Source organism: Callorhinus ursinus, unplaced genomic scaffold (assembly GCF_003265705.2).
Source record: "Callorhinus ursinus isolate GAN/ISIS: 27379988/994484 unplaced genomic scaffold, GSC_fseal_2.0 scaffold54, whole genome shotgun sequence".
Taxonomy (NCBI): domain Eukaryota; kingdom Metazoa; phylum Chordata; class Mammalia; order Carnivora; family Otariidae; genus Callorhinus; species Callorhinus ursinus.
In genome coordinates, this window is record NW_027397116.1 from 273,240 (window position 1) to 287,887 (window position 14,648).

The 14,648-nt window shown below is 37.6% G+C and overlaps 1 protein-coding gene across 1 annotated transcript in view; it reads left to right on the forward strand.

Annotated features, from left to right (window-relative positions):
- ATF6 (activating transcription factor 6) overlaps positions 1-14,648 on the forward strand; it is a 207,380-nt gene that overhangs the window by 83,453 nt on the left and 109,279 nt on the right. Inside the window, exons 14-15 of the mRNA XM_025892064.2 lie at positions 7,029-7,096; positions 10,841-10,955. Of these exons, the coding sequence (XP_025747849.2) occupies positions 7,029-7,096; positions 10,841-10,955 (183 nt within the window). The remainder of the gene's footprint in view (positions 1-7,028; positions 7,097-10,840; positions 10,956-14,648) is intronic.

Here is a 14,648-nt window from a genome sequence, read left to right on the forward strand (position 1 = left end):
AATGGGCATCTTGGCTCTTTCCACAGTTTGGCTATTGTGGACATTGCTGCTATAAACATCGGGGTGCATGGACCCCTTCGGATCCCTACATTTGTATCTTTGGGGTAAATACCCAGTAGTGCAATTGCTGGGTCATAGGGCAGCTCTATTTTTAACTTTTTGAGGAACCTCCATACTGTTTTCCAGAGTGGTTGCACTAGCTTGCATTCCCACCAACAGTGTAGGAGGGTTCCCCTTTCTCTGCATCCCCGCCAACATCTGTCCTTTCCTGACTTGTTAATTTTAGCCATTCTGACTGGTGTGAGGTGGTATCTCATTGAGGTTTTGATTTGCATTTCCCTGATGCCAAACGATGTTGAGCACTTTTTCACATGTCTGTTGGCCATTTGGATGTCTTCTTTGGAAAAATGTCTGTTCATGTCTTCTGCCCATTTCTTGATTGGATTATTTGTTCTTTGGCTGTTGAGTTTAAGAAGTTCTTTATAGATTTTGGATACTAGCCTTTCATCTGATATGTCATTTGCAAATATTTTCTCCCATTCTGTCGGTTGTCTTTTGGTTTTGTGGACTGTTTCCTTTGCTGTGCAGAAGCTTTTTATCTTGATGAAGTCCCAATAGTTCATTTTTGCCCTTGCTTCCCTTGCCTTTGGCGATGTTTCTAGGAAGAAGTTGCTGCGGCTGAGGTCGAAGAGGTTGCTGCCTGTATTCTCCTTTAGGATTTTGATGAACTCCTGTCTCACATTTAGGTCTTTCATCCATTTTGAGTCTATTTTTGTGTGTGGTATAAGGAAATGGTCCAGTTTCATTCTTTTGCATGTGGCTGTCCAATTTTCCCAACACCATTTGTTGAAGAGACTGTCTTTTTTCCATTGGACATTCTTTTCTGCTTTGTCAAAGATGAGTTGACCATAGAGTTGAGGGTCCATTTCTGGGCTCTGTATTCTGTTCCATTGATCTATGTGTCTGTTTTTGTGCCAGTACCATACTGTCTTGATGATGACAGCTTTGTAATAGAGCTGGAAGTCCGGAATTGTGATGCCGCCAGCTTTGCTTTTCTTTTTCAACATTCCTCTGGCCATTAGGTGTCTTTTCTGGTTCCATACAAATTTTAGGATTATTTGTTCCATTTCTTTGAAGAAAGTTGATGGTATTTTGATAGGGATTGCATTGAATGTGTAGATTGCTCTAGGTAGCATTGACATCTTCACAATATTTGTTCTTCCAATCCATGAGCATGGAACGTTTTTCCATTTCTTTGTGTCTTCCTCAGTTTCTTTCATGAGTATTTTATAGTTTTCTGAGTACAGATTCTTTGCCTCTTTGGTTAGATTTATTCCTAGGTATCTTATGGTTTTGGGTGTGATTGTAAATGGGATCGACTCCTTAATTTGTCTCTCTTCTGTCTTGTTGTTGGTGTATAGGAATGCCACTGATTTCTGTGCATTGATTTTATATCCTGCCACTTTATTCCTGTATGAGTTCTAGCAGTTCTGGGGTGGAGTCTTTTGGGTTTTCCACATAAAGTATCATATCATCTGCAAAGAGTGAGAGTTTGACTTCTTCTTTGCCAATTCGGATGCCTTTGATTTCTTTTTGTTGTCTGATTGCTGTGGCTAGGACTTCTAGTACTATGTTGAATAGCAGTGATGATAGTGGACATCCCTGCCGCATTCCTGACTTTAGGGGGAAAGCTCTCAGTTTTTCCCCATTGAGAATGATATTCACTGTGGGTTTTTCATAAATGGCTTTTATGATATTGAGTTATGTACCCTCCATTCCTACACTGTGAAGAGTTTTGATCAAGAAAGGATGCTGTACTTTGTCACATGCTTTTTCTGCATCTATTGAGAGGATCATATGGTTCTTGTTCTTTCTTTTATTAATGTATTGTATCACATTGATTGATTTGCGGGTGTTGAACCAGCCTTGCAGCCCAGGAATAAATCCCACTTGGTCGTGGTGAATGATCCTTTTAATGTACTGTTGGATCCTATTGGCTAGTATTTTGGTGAGAATTTTTGCATCCATGTTCATCAGAGATATTGGTCTGTAATTCTCCTTTTTGATGGGGTCTTTGATTTTGGGATCAAGGTAATGCTGGCCTTATAAAATGAGTTTGGAAGTTTTCCTTCCATTTCTATTTTTTTGGAACAGTTTCAGAAGAATAGGTATTAATTCTTTAAATGTTTGGTAGAATTCCCCTGGGAAGCCATCTGGCCCTGGGCTCTTGTTTGTTGGGAGATTTTTGATGACTGCTTCAATTTCCTTAGTGGTTATGGGTCTGTTCAGGTTTTCTATTTCTTCCTGGTTCCGTTTTCGTAGTTGATACATCTCTAGGAATGCATCCATTTCGTCCAGATTATCTAATTTGCTGGTTTAGAGTTGCTCATAATATGTTCTTATAATTGTTTGTATTTCTTTGGCGTTGGTCGTGATCTCTCCTCTTTCATTCATGATTTTATTTATTTGGGTCCTTTCTCTTTTCTTTTTGATAAGTCTAGCCAGGGATTTATCAATCTTATTAATTCTTTCAAAGAACCAGCTCCTAGTTTCATTGATCTGTTCTACTGTTCTTTTGGTTTCTATTTCATTGATTTCTGCTCTGATCTTTATTATTTCTTTTCTCCTGCTGGGTGTAGGCTTTATTTGCTGTTCTTTCTCCAGCTCCTTTAGGCGTAGGGTTAGGTTATATATTTGAGACCTTTCTTTTTTCTTGAGAAAGGCTTGTATTGCTATAGACTTTCCTCTTAAGGACTGCCTTTGCTGCATCCCAAAGATTTTGAACAGTTGTGTTTGCATTTTCATTTGTGTCCATGAATTTTTTTTAATTCTTCTTTAATTTCCTGGTTGACCCCTTCATGCTTTAGTAGGATGCTCTTTAGCCTCCATGTATTTGAGTTCTTTCTGACTTTCCTCTTGTGATTTAGTTGTAGTTTCAAAGCACTGTGGTCTGAAAATATGCAGGGAATGATCCCAGTCTTTTGGTACCGGTTGAGACCTGATTTTGACGTAGGATAGATCTATTCTGGAGAATGTTCCATGGGCACTAGAGAAGAATGTGCATTCTCTTGCTTTGGGATGGAATGTTCTGAATATATCTGTGAATATACCACATCTTCTTTATCCATTCATCTGTCGATGGACATCTGGGCTTTTTCCATAGTTTGGCTGTTGTGGACATTGCTGCTATAAACATTGAATTTTTAAAGGATTTCTCTAACTGCTGCTGCACAGAGTAGACTGTGGAGGGAACATGAGTGGAAGTAGGGAAACCAGTTAAGAAGCCCTTTTGGCAGGCTAGGTGAGAGATCATTGCTGCCCTTACTAGTATGGTAGATGTGAAGGTGGGGGAAAGTATTTGAATGCCAAATATATCTTGAAAGTAGAGCTGTTGGAAATTACTGATGTAAAATTAGAAGGTATCAATGATAATTTCTGTGCCTTAGCTACTGGAGGAATGGTGATGCCATTTACTGAGACAGACTAGGGAAGGAGGAGGTGGAGGCACGAATCGAGAGATTTAAGTAGGAAAAAAAAAGATTTAAATATCTCTTAAGTTCATTATGACTACAGTCAGGGAGAGAGTCAAGTGCACAGTCATCCACCTTTGGTATTTAGGGGAGAGGTCAAGACTGGAAGGTTAGTCTGGGATGATATCAGCTCGAGAGAAAGTAAAAAGGAAAGAGGTATGGAACTGAGCCCTGGGCCAGCTCTAACATTAGAGGACAAAAGAGGAGGAAGAATAAGCACTTGAGAAGGAAGAGGAGTGGTTGGCCCATAGGATAGGAAAAAATGTAGGATAATAGTGTCCCCCAAACCCAAAGAAAGTTGTATAAGAAGGGGATGTGATTAACTGTTAACTAAAGCTAAGAAATAATGATTGAGATGAGGACTGAGAAATTTACCATTGCATTTGATTATGAGAACTTGTTAGTGACCTTGATGAATATTTCACTGGAATGGCATTGACAGAGCTTGACTGATGTGGATTCAGGAAGTACTAATAAATGAAGAAGTAGAGAAAATTATTTTAGGATGTTCCCCATTAATAGGAGCAGGGAAATGGAGTGGTTGTAAGAATTAAAGAGAAGGTTTTATTTTTAGATGGGATATATTTCACCAGGTTTGCATCTTTATATGCTAATGGAAACACCTTAGATATTTGATTATTTGGAAACTAATTGGAAGCAGTATGTGGTATGTTCACAAGTACACTAAATGGGTATTGAGAAACATGGACTTCTAACTGTTATGGGGCTGTTTTCATCAATAAAATAATGAGGGTTAGTCTAGATGAGCTCAAGCTTTGAGATTCTATGAGTATCCAGTATGGGCCTCTCTGATACGTTTTGTTCATGTATTATGGCAGTTCTGTTGGTTATTAGTACCCCTGGAGGCTACAGGCAATTATTACCAATGTCACAGTTACCTCAAAAGTCCAAACACAGCTGCTTACTGGCATCGGAATGCAATGTCTAGTACTACAAACACTCCTGTCTGCCAAAGACTATACATCACTGCCACTGGGTGGAGGAAAAATGGATTCTGTCTCTCTTTGCCTTTCCGAACCTGGTGCAATCATATCTTATTGGCAGTACCTAAATTATATCAACCCTGATGGCCAAAAACTTTGGGTATATAGTTTTCAGGCTTCCATCCCTTGCCATACAGGGGGAAGAGCAAGAAAGGGGCAGGTAATTGCCAGTAAATAATTCCACAGAGGAGGTATAATGGACTTTATGAAGAATTAGATGAAAATTCTTGGCCTAAATGAGTTTTTTGCCTTATCTTTTGATAAGTTTTTTCATGTTATTTTTTCCCTTTCCATTCGGTAAATGAATATTTACTATGTAAGGGGTGTTTGGTGTTCTTTAATCTTGAAGGAATTTTAATGCAAAGGAGATAATCTTGTTTTAATTTCACAGCCTTTGGACATGAGGTGATCTGTAGTTTAAACTGAAGTATTATCTTTTTCTCTGCTATCTTGGGTGCATGTGTTTCTGTAATGAACTTAGGTAATGGTCAGACATGTGGGGCTCTTAGCTATTGAGAAGGATGAATCTGTATTTGTCAAGGGTAAAAGAAGTTCTTGGTCAGAAGGAGAAGAATCATTCTGCTTATGCTATTGTCAATACCAAAACATACAACGAATTTGTGGATTCTGTTTCTTAGCATAGAGCATTGTAACTGCTCTGCTTCGTCTTCTTTCCTCATTTCAACCCTCTTTTTCCTCACAGCCACTCCTCTCAGCTGCTTAAGAGGATCCAATAGTCTAGTTAAAGATATTCAGTAAATTTGATGAATTGCCTTTTCTTTGAAATTTCTGTGATCTCTTAGCATTATGTCGTTGATTTTGTTCATCCCATTACATAATTCTACCCTCCTTCTAGATTGCGAGTCTAGAAAAGGTAAAGGGGCACATTCATGAAAATACCTTTCAAAATGAAGGCAAAATCAAGACATTTTCAGATGGATAAAAACTGAGATAATTTTCCTCTGGAAGACCTGCACTCTAAGAAATGCTAAAAATTTTTTAGAGTAAGGGAAATGATAGTAGATACAACTCCAGATTAGCAGGAAGGAAGAGCACCAGAATGGGGAAATATCTGGTAAAAATAAATGGTCTTTTTATAAAAAGTATCTTTATTTTATATGTGTATGTGTATTTAAATGTCTTTAAAAGATTTTTTTTTAATCAAAATGTGTAACAGTTTGTTGTGGGTTTATAACTTTATGTAGAAGTAAAATATAAGACAGTAAGAACACAAGAGGTAAATGGAATTATAAAGTTATATTGTTCAAATAATTTTTAAAGGTAGACTGTGGTAACTTACAGATAATCTCTGTAACAAGCACTAAAAACTAGCACAAAGAAGTAAAGCTAAAAAAGCAATACAGGAAATAAAAGTGGAATACTGAAAAATAAGTATTTTAACCAAAAGAAGGCAGGAAAAGAATAAAGAAATAGGATGAATAGAAAATACATACCAAGATAGTGGACTTAAACCCAGCTATACTAGTAATTACATTAATGGGCTAAATACATCAGTTAAAAGGGAGAGATTGTCAAACTAGATTTTTTTTTTTAAAGATTTTATTTATTTATTCATTTGACACAGAGAGAGAGCACAAGCAGGGGGAGCAGCGGAGGGAGAGGGAGAAGCAGACTCCCCGCTAAGCAGGGAGCCCGATGGAAGACTCAATCCCAGGACCCTGAGATCAGGACCCGAGCCGAAGGCAGTCGCTTAACCGACTGAGCCACCCAGGCGTCCCTCAAACCAGATTTTTTAAAAGGGAAGACCCAACTATATGCTGTTTATAGGAAGTAACATTTGATTGATTGATTGATTGATTGATTTGAGAGAGAGAGTGAGTGTGCACACAAGCAGGGGGAGGGGCAGAGGGAGAGCATCTCAGGCAGACTCCCTGCCAAGTGTAGAGCCCCAACACTGGGCTCCACCTCCCAACCCTGAGATCATGACCTGAGCCAAAATCAAGAGTCAGACACTCAACCGACTGAGCTACCCAGGTGCCCCCATTGGTGAGATCTCTTTAATGATGGCTTAGTCCATAGGTATATTTTGGCATGAAGATCTTTGTGTTTAATTCAGTAAATGATAGGATCTAGTTTCATTATGGACCTTTCACACTTCAGGAACTTTTTATTGGGAAAATAATTATTTTAGACAAATATAAGTTGTTATATGTTCAATAATATTTGTATGACTTGGTCATAAAACTTGTGGTAATTGGACTAAGCTTTTGGGCTGTATTTTTAAACTTTATGATAAATGCCTTAATGTTTTAATCTCCTTGAGACACATCTCTCAGCCCAGAGTGTAACTAGAGAGTTCTAATCTCTATGTTGGTGCTTAGTTATGTGAACCTAAAATGTCAGAATATTCATGAAAAAAAAAGTATACGAATACTTTAATGAGAGTTTAGTAAATGTAAGTGTAGAGTGAGTCACTATAGAAAGATCTTCATGTAATTTTGTTATATGGCATTAAATTTTTTTTTTCTTCCAGGGTGCTCTGGAACAGGGTTCCAATTCTCAGCTCATGGCTGTCCAATACACAGAAACCACTAGTATCAGGTAAGAAAGTGTGGAAGTTCTTGGCCACAGAATTTTAAATACCTAGTATTTTAGTAAAGTTGAAAAGCATATTTCCCTTTTACCTTAAACTTGTTCTCATCGGTGACTTTACTGTTAGTTCACATAACATACTGCTTCTGAGCAGTCAGTAAATCCAGATAATTTCAAAAGGTTAACTCTCAAACTCCTTAAATACAGATTTAGTTAGAATGCTGTTCAGTCATAATTTTGCTGTACTATTTAAATACACATAACTCTCATCCTTGATTTACATCTATTTCATGAGCCAAGGGGAAGAGAATGTTATTTGAATGTCTGCTCTGTGTCAGCTTGCCCTGCTGAGTGCTTTACATGCACTTTATTCTTTAAGTCTGTATAATAACTTAATGTGTAGGTATCACAGTCCCAATTTTACATAGAGAAAAACTGGGCAAGTCACTTACTTTTTCTAAGCCAGAGTCATAGAACCAGTAAGTGGCAGAATCACCATTCAGATCTATTTGACTTAAAATGCGGGGGCGCCTGGGTGGCTCAGTTGGTTACGCGACTGCCTTCGGCTCAGGTCATGATCCTGGAGTCCCGGGATCAAGTCCCACGTCGGGCTCCCTCATAAATAAAATCTTAAAAAAAAAAATGCATTTTTCACCACACTGATGCTACTTAAGATTTTGAAGGATTCCGGAAGGAGTGCTGTGCCTAAGGTTGAAATGTGTGGACCAGACATACCTAACTAAAAGGAACGGTATCATGGGAGGCGATGTAGTGTCATGGTTTAAGATGCTAGCTTTTGAGTTGGCAGAGTACAGATCATTTCTGCCACTTACTTGCTCTGTGGATTCAAGCAGGTCACTTAAAGTTTCCTCATCTACAAAACTTTGGCTACACAGAGTTGATGATTAAATTGCATACTTTATTTAAAGCACTTTACATGGTACTTGGCATGTTCAAAAGCTGGTAATGATGATGTGATATACTGATGACAGTATCACTGAAGTGGAAGTAAAGAGGGGCGCCTGGGGGGCTCAGTTGTTAAGTGTCTGCCTTTGGCTCAGGTCATGATCCCAGGCTCCTGGGATCGAGCCCCGCATCGGGCTCCCTGCTCAGAGGGGAGTCTGCTTCTCCCTCTCCCTCTGCCCCTCCCCCTATACTCATGTTCTGTCTCTCGTTTTCTTTCTCTCAAATAAATAAATAAAATCTTAAAAAAAAATAAAGTGGAAGTAAAGAGTCTCAGATTCTCATAGACTTAGAGTTCACAATTTATATAATATTAATTTCACATTTACTGAGCACCAGCTGTGGGTCAGTGTACCAGGCACCGAGAATACATACCCAGTATAAGTTGAAAGCTGTTCATTATCCTATTAACTGAGAATTACTATGAGCAGCATGTCAGCAATCATGAATGTTTAAAATCCTGAGATACTATATTATCTTGTAGAAATAGATAATTCAAATATATATAGTAACTAGTAATTCTCTAGTGATCAGACTATTTCATTCATTTACTATATGCATATTTAAAAATATTTTCCTTTTTTAAATGGTATTTTTTTTTTTGAGAGAGAGTGTGTGTGATTGGAGAGGTGGGGGGAGGGAGAGAGAGAATTTCAAGCAGGTTCCACGCTCCGCATGGAGCCCAATGTGGGGCTTGATCTCACAACCCTGAGATCATGACTTGAGCTGAAATCAAGAGTGGTACGCTTAACCGACTGAGCCACCCAGGTGCCCCGTCCCCCCCCTTCTAAAGTAAGCTCCGCGTCCAGTGTGGAGCCCAGTGTGGGGCTTGAACTCACGACCCTGAGATCAAGACCTGAGCTGAGATCAAGAGCTGGACACTTCACCAACTAAGCCACCCAGGCACCCAAATATTCATTTTTTGATGCATCATTAATTAACAAGGCAACACTCTGCCTTCCTGTTTCAGCTCTCATACTGTAAACAAATTTCTTTTTGAGGTCTACTAAGTGCCATATTTTTCTGCTTTTTGTTAGTGATTTCACTGTTTAAAGTGGCCCTGAAGCATAGTACAAAAGGACTACCTATTGTTCAAGAAGGCTGTGTTGTGGTATATGGGGAAAATATACATATTAGATAAGCTTCATTCAGGCATTAAGTTATAGTGCTGTTGACTGTGGGTTCAATGATAATGAATAAACTGTATATGTCAAAGGAGGTATCTTTAAAGAGAAACATAAAACAAAGTTATATATTGATCAGTTGACAAAAATGGTGTAACTAGGGGCTTGTAGGAACCTAACCCTGTATTTCCCTTAGAATGTTTCAGTATTTACTAATTCAGTGTTCACACTGACTTTATAGAACATAACTACCATGAATAATAAGAATTGATTGTGTATTCAGGGGTGCCTGGGTGGCTCAGTTGGTTAAACATCCAACTCTTGATCTCAGCTCAGGCCTTGATCTCAGGGTCATGAGTTCAAGCCCCACATTGGCCTCCACCCTGGGCATGGAGCCTACTTAAAAAAAAAAAGAAAGAAGGATTGATTGTATATTCAACATAATATGGTTAGAAATGACCTCACAGTGAGCGAGTGGAATTATTTCAAAGAAAATTCTTATGACTCATTGATAATTTTCCTTTTAGATCAGTCTTTTTTTCCTCTAAAAGTTTGATTGAAAACATAGAAGAACATAAAAGAAAGAAAACATAGGTTATCTTTTTGGAGAAAAATGAAACATTCTTTAACTCTCCTTTAACTTTTAGGTATTAGCTTATTGTGCTAAATAGTAAAAGACTGAAAATATTAAAAACTATATTAATATCATCTGAGTTTATCTTTTGGGGATACGATGTGGTTGAGGTACTATAATTTTAGTTAAAATTTTATGAAGGCACTGACGTACTTTTTTATGTATTTTTTTAAATTTAAGATTTATTTATTTGAGAGAACGAGAGAGAGAGCATGAACAGGGGGAAGGGGTAAAAGGAGAGGGAGAAGCAGACTCTCTGCTGAGCAGGGAGCCCCAACATGGGACTTGATCCCAGGACTCTGGGATCATGACCTGAGCCGAAGGCAGACGCTTAACCAGTTGAGCCACTCAGGCGCCCTGATATGGTACATTTAATATCTATGGCCAACATTTGTTGAATGACTCCTAGGAAATAGGAGACCCATGCTTGGTACTTCACATATATAACATCTCTGACCCCAGTAACAATCCTGCAGGTTTATATGGTTATCCTCATTTTATGGATGAGGAAATAGAGGTTGCTCAGAGGTTGAGTTCCCCAAGAATACCAACTTGAGGAGTGGAGGAGAAATTCAAAGCCAGGTCTGTTTATTTTCAAATCCTAAAGTCTTCCCACCTTTCACACAGCCTTATAGGCAAGCACGCCTCACAAATTTGATGGAGTAGTAAAAAAGAAGTTTCCCTCAGACTTAATTTCTGTCACCAAAATATTTAAAATCATGCCAACCAGTGCAGCAATCTGTTTTCTGATACTTTTATTATTATTTTTACATGCTTTGCAGTGCACTTGAGTGGTACATTTTAGAGCTTTCCATTCAGAAAAGGGAGTTTTAGCTATTTAGGGAATTGGATCTTACAATTATCCTGACCTTGAGCTTTTCAAAATGTTATTATAAAAATTATTGCCAAATGCTGCTAATATTTTGTGGGAGAGAAATTCTTATAATTCAGACGTAGCCTTAGAATAGGGAGTATTTTTGAGAGGATATGAAATTTGCTAGTTTAAGAACACTTTGCCCTTTTCTTCTTCAGCAGGAACTCGGGGAGTGAGCTGCAAGTATATTACGCGTCACCCAGAAGTTATCAAGACTTCTTTGAGGCCATCCGCAGAAGGGGAGACACATTCTATGTTGTGTCATTTCGAAGGGTAAGTTCACTTTGAAAGAATAAAGAAAGTATTTTTGAGTACCTGCTATGTACAGGGCACTGGACTGACTACTGTGGCAGGGAAAGAGATGTGAGACAGGAGGCTGTGTAGATACGTTATGTGAGTGGAACCTGGAATACATGCTTGTTTCTGAGCTGTTGAGCATTGTGAAGATGAACATAGAATTGGTGTCAGGCAACGAGTTTATATTAAGAAAATAGAAACAGCTTACTGATTTTGATTTTTTGTCATTCCTATATCTATACTGTTTGTTTTTAACAAAAGAAGTAAAAACATGAAAATTTCTTTTTAGGCTTTGTGGTGTTAGTCCCGTCTGGTTATTGAGAAATAGACTTCCCAGGTGTGGGATTAAGGTGAATCATGGACTGATCAATATGTTAATGTGGAATGTTTGGATTTATGTTTCTAAGACTTCCTATTCTTCTTTCCTCTCTCCTTCATCAGACATTTACTCTAGTTGGTGAAGCATGTGTTAGTTTATGCAAAAGGAAGTGTTTGTATGAGTACTTTTGAACGTTACAGATGTTAGATTAGATGGAAACAAGATGCAGAGCTATTTGCATTCCATCTACTTTTCCTATAAAATGAAAATATATTTTTCATAGAGTTTGCCATGTGAATATCTCTGTTAGAGTGCTGTGTATTAAACCAGGAACACATGAATGAGTTAGAATTCCTTGGAGGTTTGTATCCTAGGCTTTTCTTTTCTTCTCTTTTCTCTCCCTCTCTCTCTTTTTTTTTTAAGAATGTAGAGGGGGCACTGTTAGAAATAAGCACATGCTTAATTGTAGAGTAAACAGTTCATTCTCTGATTATTGTCACCACTCACTATCTGAAATTCTCAGTTAACTCAGTTCTTTTCCTGACATATATATATCTAGTAGCTCAGAATATTAGGATCAGGGAACTTTGACAGTTGAAGATTAGAGAAATCAAACATGTCATATATTTTTAACTGTTAACCAAATACACTTGGAGATTTGGAATAGTTTTGCGATGCCATCTCATGATTTCTGCCTTTTCACAAAATTCCTTGTGCTCAGCTTATTCTCTCAGACATAATTGGTATATTTACGTACTGTGCCAGCCTTGAAGTTCATTTCCAGCAGCAAGGGGGCAGCTGAGAACAGGGTTTCAGCAAGGCTCCAACTGTATTGGCTGCTGAGAACTAAGTATTTGCCTTAGTGTTGATACAGTCATGTTAAAAGTGGAAAGAAAAAAAAACACACTTTAGAAATGAGATCTCATAGCACTATGAAGAGACATGATGGGTGTTAAAAAATGAATGTGTTCAAGTATATGTTTATGGAAGCTACCAGAGAAAAGTGTTTTTAACACTCAAATAGCTGAATACTTTTTCTCAGGTTCCAGATAATTTCTCTCTCATTTGACCAAAACAGTATATGTAGTACATAGTAGAAGTATCAGTGGTCATGCCACGGGCTAAAGCTCTAGTTAGTAATGTTTTTCTAGGGAAGAGAACAATAATCCTAGCTTTAAAGGGATTATATATACAAAGGAAGATGAATGGTATTTTTATTTTAAATATATACATTGTATTTCTTCTGTTTGTAAAAAGCTCTTTCTCTTCAGTTTGCTGTAAAAAGTGCTGTTGGAAAATTACTGATTTCTCCCCACTGCCCCAACTTTTTGATGTTCTAGAAGAAACAGTCTTTCTTATGTTGTGGAAAACTGTTAGGACTATCGGCACATTCTGTTTGGATTTTTTTATTTCCTAATTACTGATTTATCACATCTTGGTGTTTTATATCAAGGAAAAGTGAGGATGAACCTGAACTTCGTTAGGTAACAGTAGTTAGAGACAACATCCTGTTTCATTTTTTCTTGTTTTGTTTTAACAGCAGGTCTAAGGAAGTTAACTTTATCATGATGACTGTAAACTGTCATGGGACAGGAATTTGATTCTTAAATGCTGGATTGTTCTTTTTGTTCTTGATAAAATGAAAATGAAAGAAGTAATGACCTCATGCTTGGTTTTCACTTCCATTTTTCAATATAAAATATTCTAACATTTTCATTAAAACGATGAGGGGCATCATTTCTTGTGCGGAAGGATACAGGCTTTTTCTCCCACTTTGGTTCTTAATTTCATTGACTGAAATTACTATAATTGATACCATATGATTGCATTGGAATTTAAGAAATACAGAGGTTCTAAAGCCCCTAAGGTTCGGCTTAGTATAAACCAGACCTAACAGAGCCAGTAAGCAAGCTGTACTGTTTTATTTTATAAGTGGATATGTATTTAATAAAATTTTAATATCTAAAAAAGTAGAAGTAGCCATTGACTGTTTAGTATACCATTATTTAATAAACTTTCTCTGTCCCAGACTTCTACCTCCTCACACCCCATGTTCCCGCACTCTTTAATCACATTACAGTTGAGCTGCTGAAATAATTTTCTCCAAGACTCACTCTTGGATAACTACTGACTTCCTGTTACAGGCCAGCAGGAAAGAATGCTTACGATCCCAGTAATCCTGTCAGAGGGTCAAACCTTTTCCTGTTCTTTTGACTTTGCTTTAAGTTTTTGCCTCCAACACAGCAACTCCCTCTACTCTCTTTATTTAGTTCCAGGTGTTCATAACTTACTTTCTTAGAGGTATTTTGCCTTTTTCTCCTTTCTTTGACTTGTTTTACTATGATTTGGAGCCTGGGTGGTGGAAAATAACATTTTCTCACACTTCCAAGTCACTTTGAATGTGGTATAACTGATACATTAAGAAGAAAAAATCCAATTAAGTTTAATGTTTTTTTTTTTCTCAGTGCTTTCATATGATGGTCTGTTGAGGGAGGGAGGGAGTAAATTAAAGAATATAATAAAATGAATTCAAAAGCATGGGACAGAAACAAATGAGAAGGCTTTTGGAAGGTAGGACAAGAAAGTGCTTCCAAAGAGGGGAGGGAAGATGACATTGAGAAAAAGGCAGGAAAATGATATTTACTTTGTCTGTAATTCCACTAAACATTGAAATATTATTCTAGATGCCACGCTCTTGTCTTCTAATAACTAGAGAAAGGAATTTTTATCTTCCTGGGGGCAATTTCCCATTAAGAACAGGCTCTCTTTGATTCATGTGGCTGTGAATGTCAGTTCACCATATCTTCATTCTTGTTTGAGATGTCCTTTTCCATTGAGATGGAAGCCTAGTTTTTGGAACATGATGTATTTCTTCTCTATTTTCTGTTTTCAGTATGTGTCCCTCAAATCAAAGTCAGACACTTAACATTGTCTTTTCATCTGTTTCAGATACATACATAATGTAACACACATAAGGAAAACCTGAGCTCTGGCTGTATGCCTGCCCCAGAGATGTTTCTCTCCCCCTCTTCCTGAGTACTTTATGCATTCAAGATATAATACCATGCTCTTTTTGAGTATTTTATGTATTCTTCGATAATAGTACCATATTTGGGTATTTTACCCCTTCTTGGTCTCTCATAAAAAACTTATTAGCAGTATCATATATATGGCATGGATTCTTAGGATAACCTTAAATAATAGGGTCTTATTGTAAGATACATGGGAATTGAAGAAGCACAGGAAACTGGCTCAGCAGCCAAATAGTCCCTCTGTGCTTGTGCTTCCTAGACTGGAATGTATACTAGGCCTCATAGAGATTGCAGTAGTGGCTCATTGTCATTCCCGAT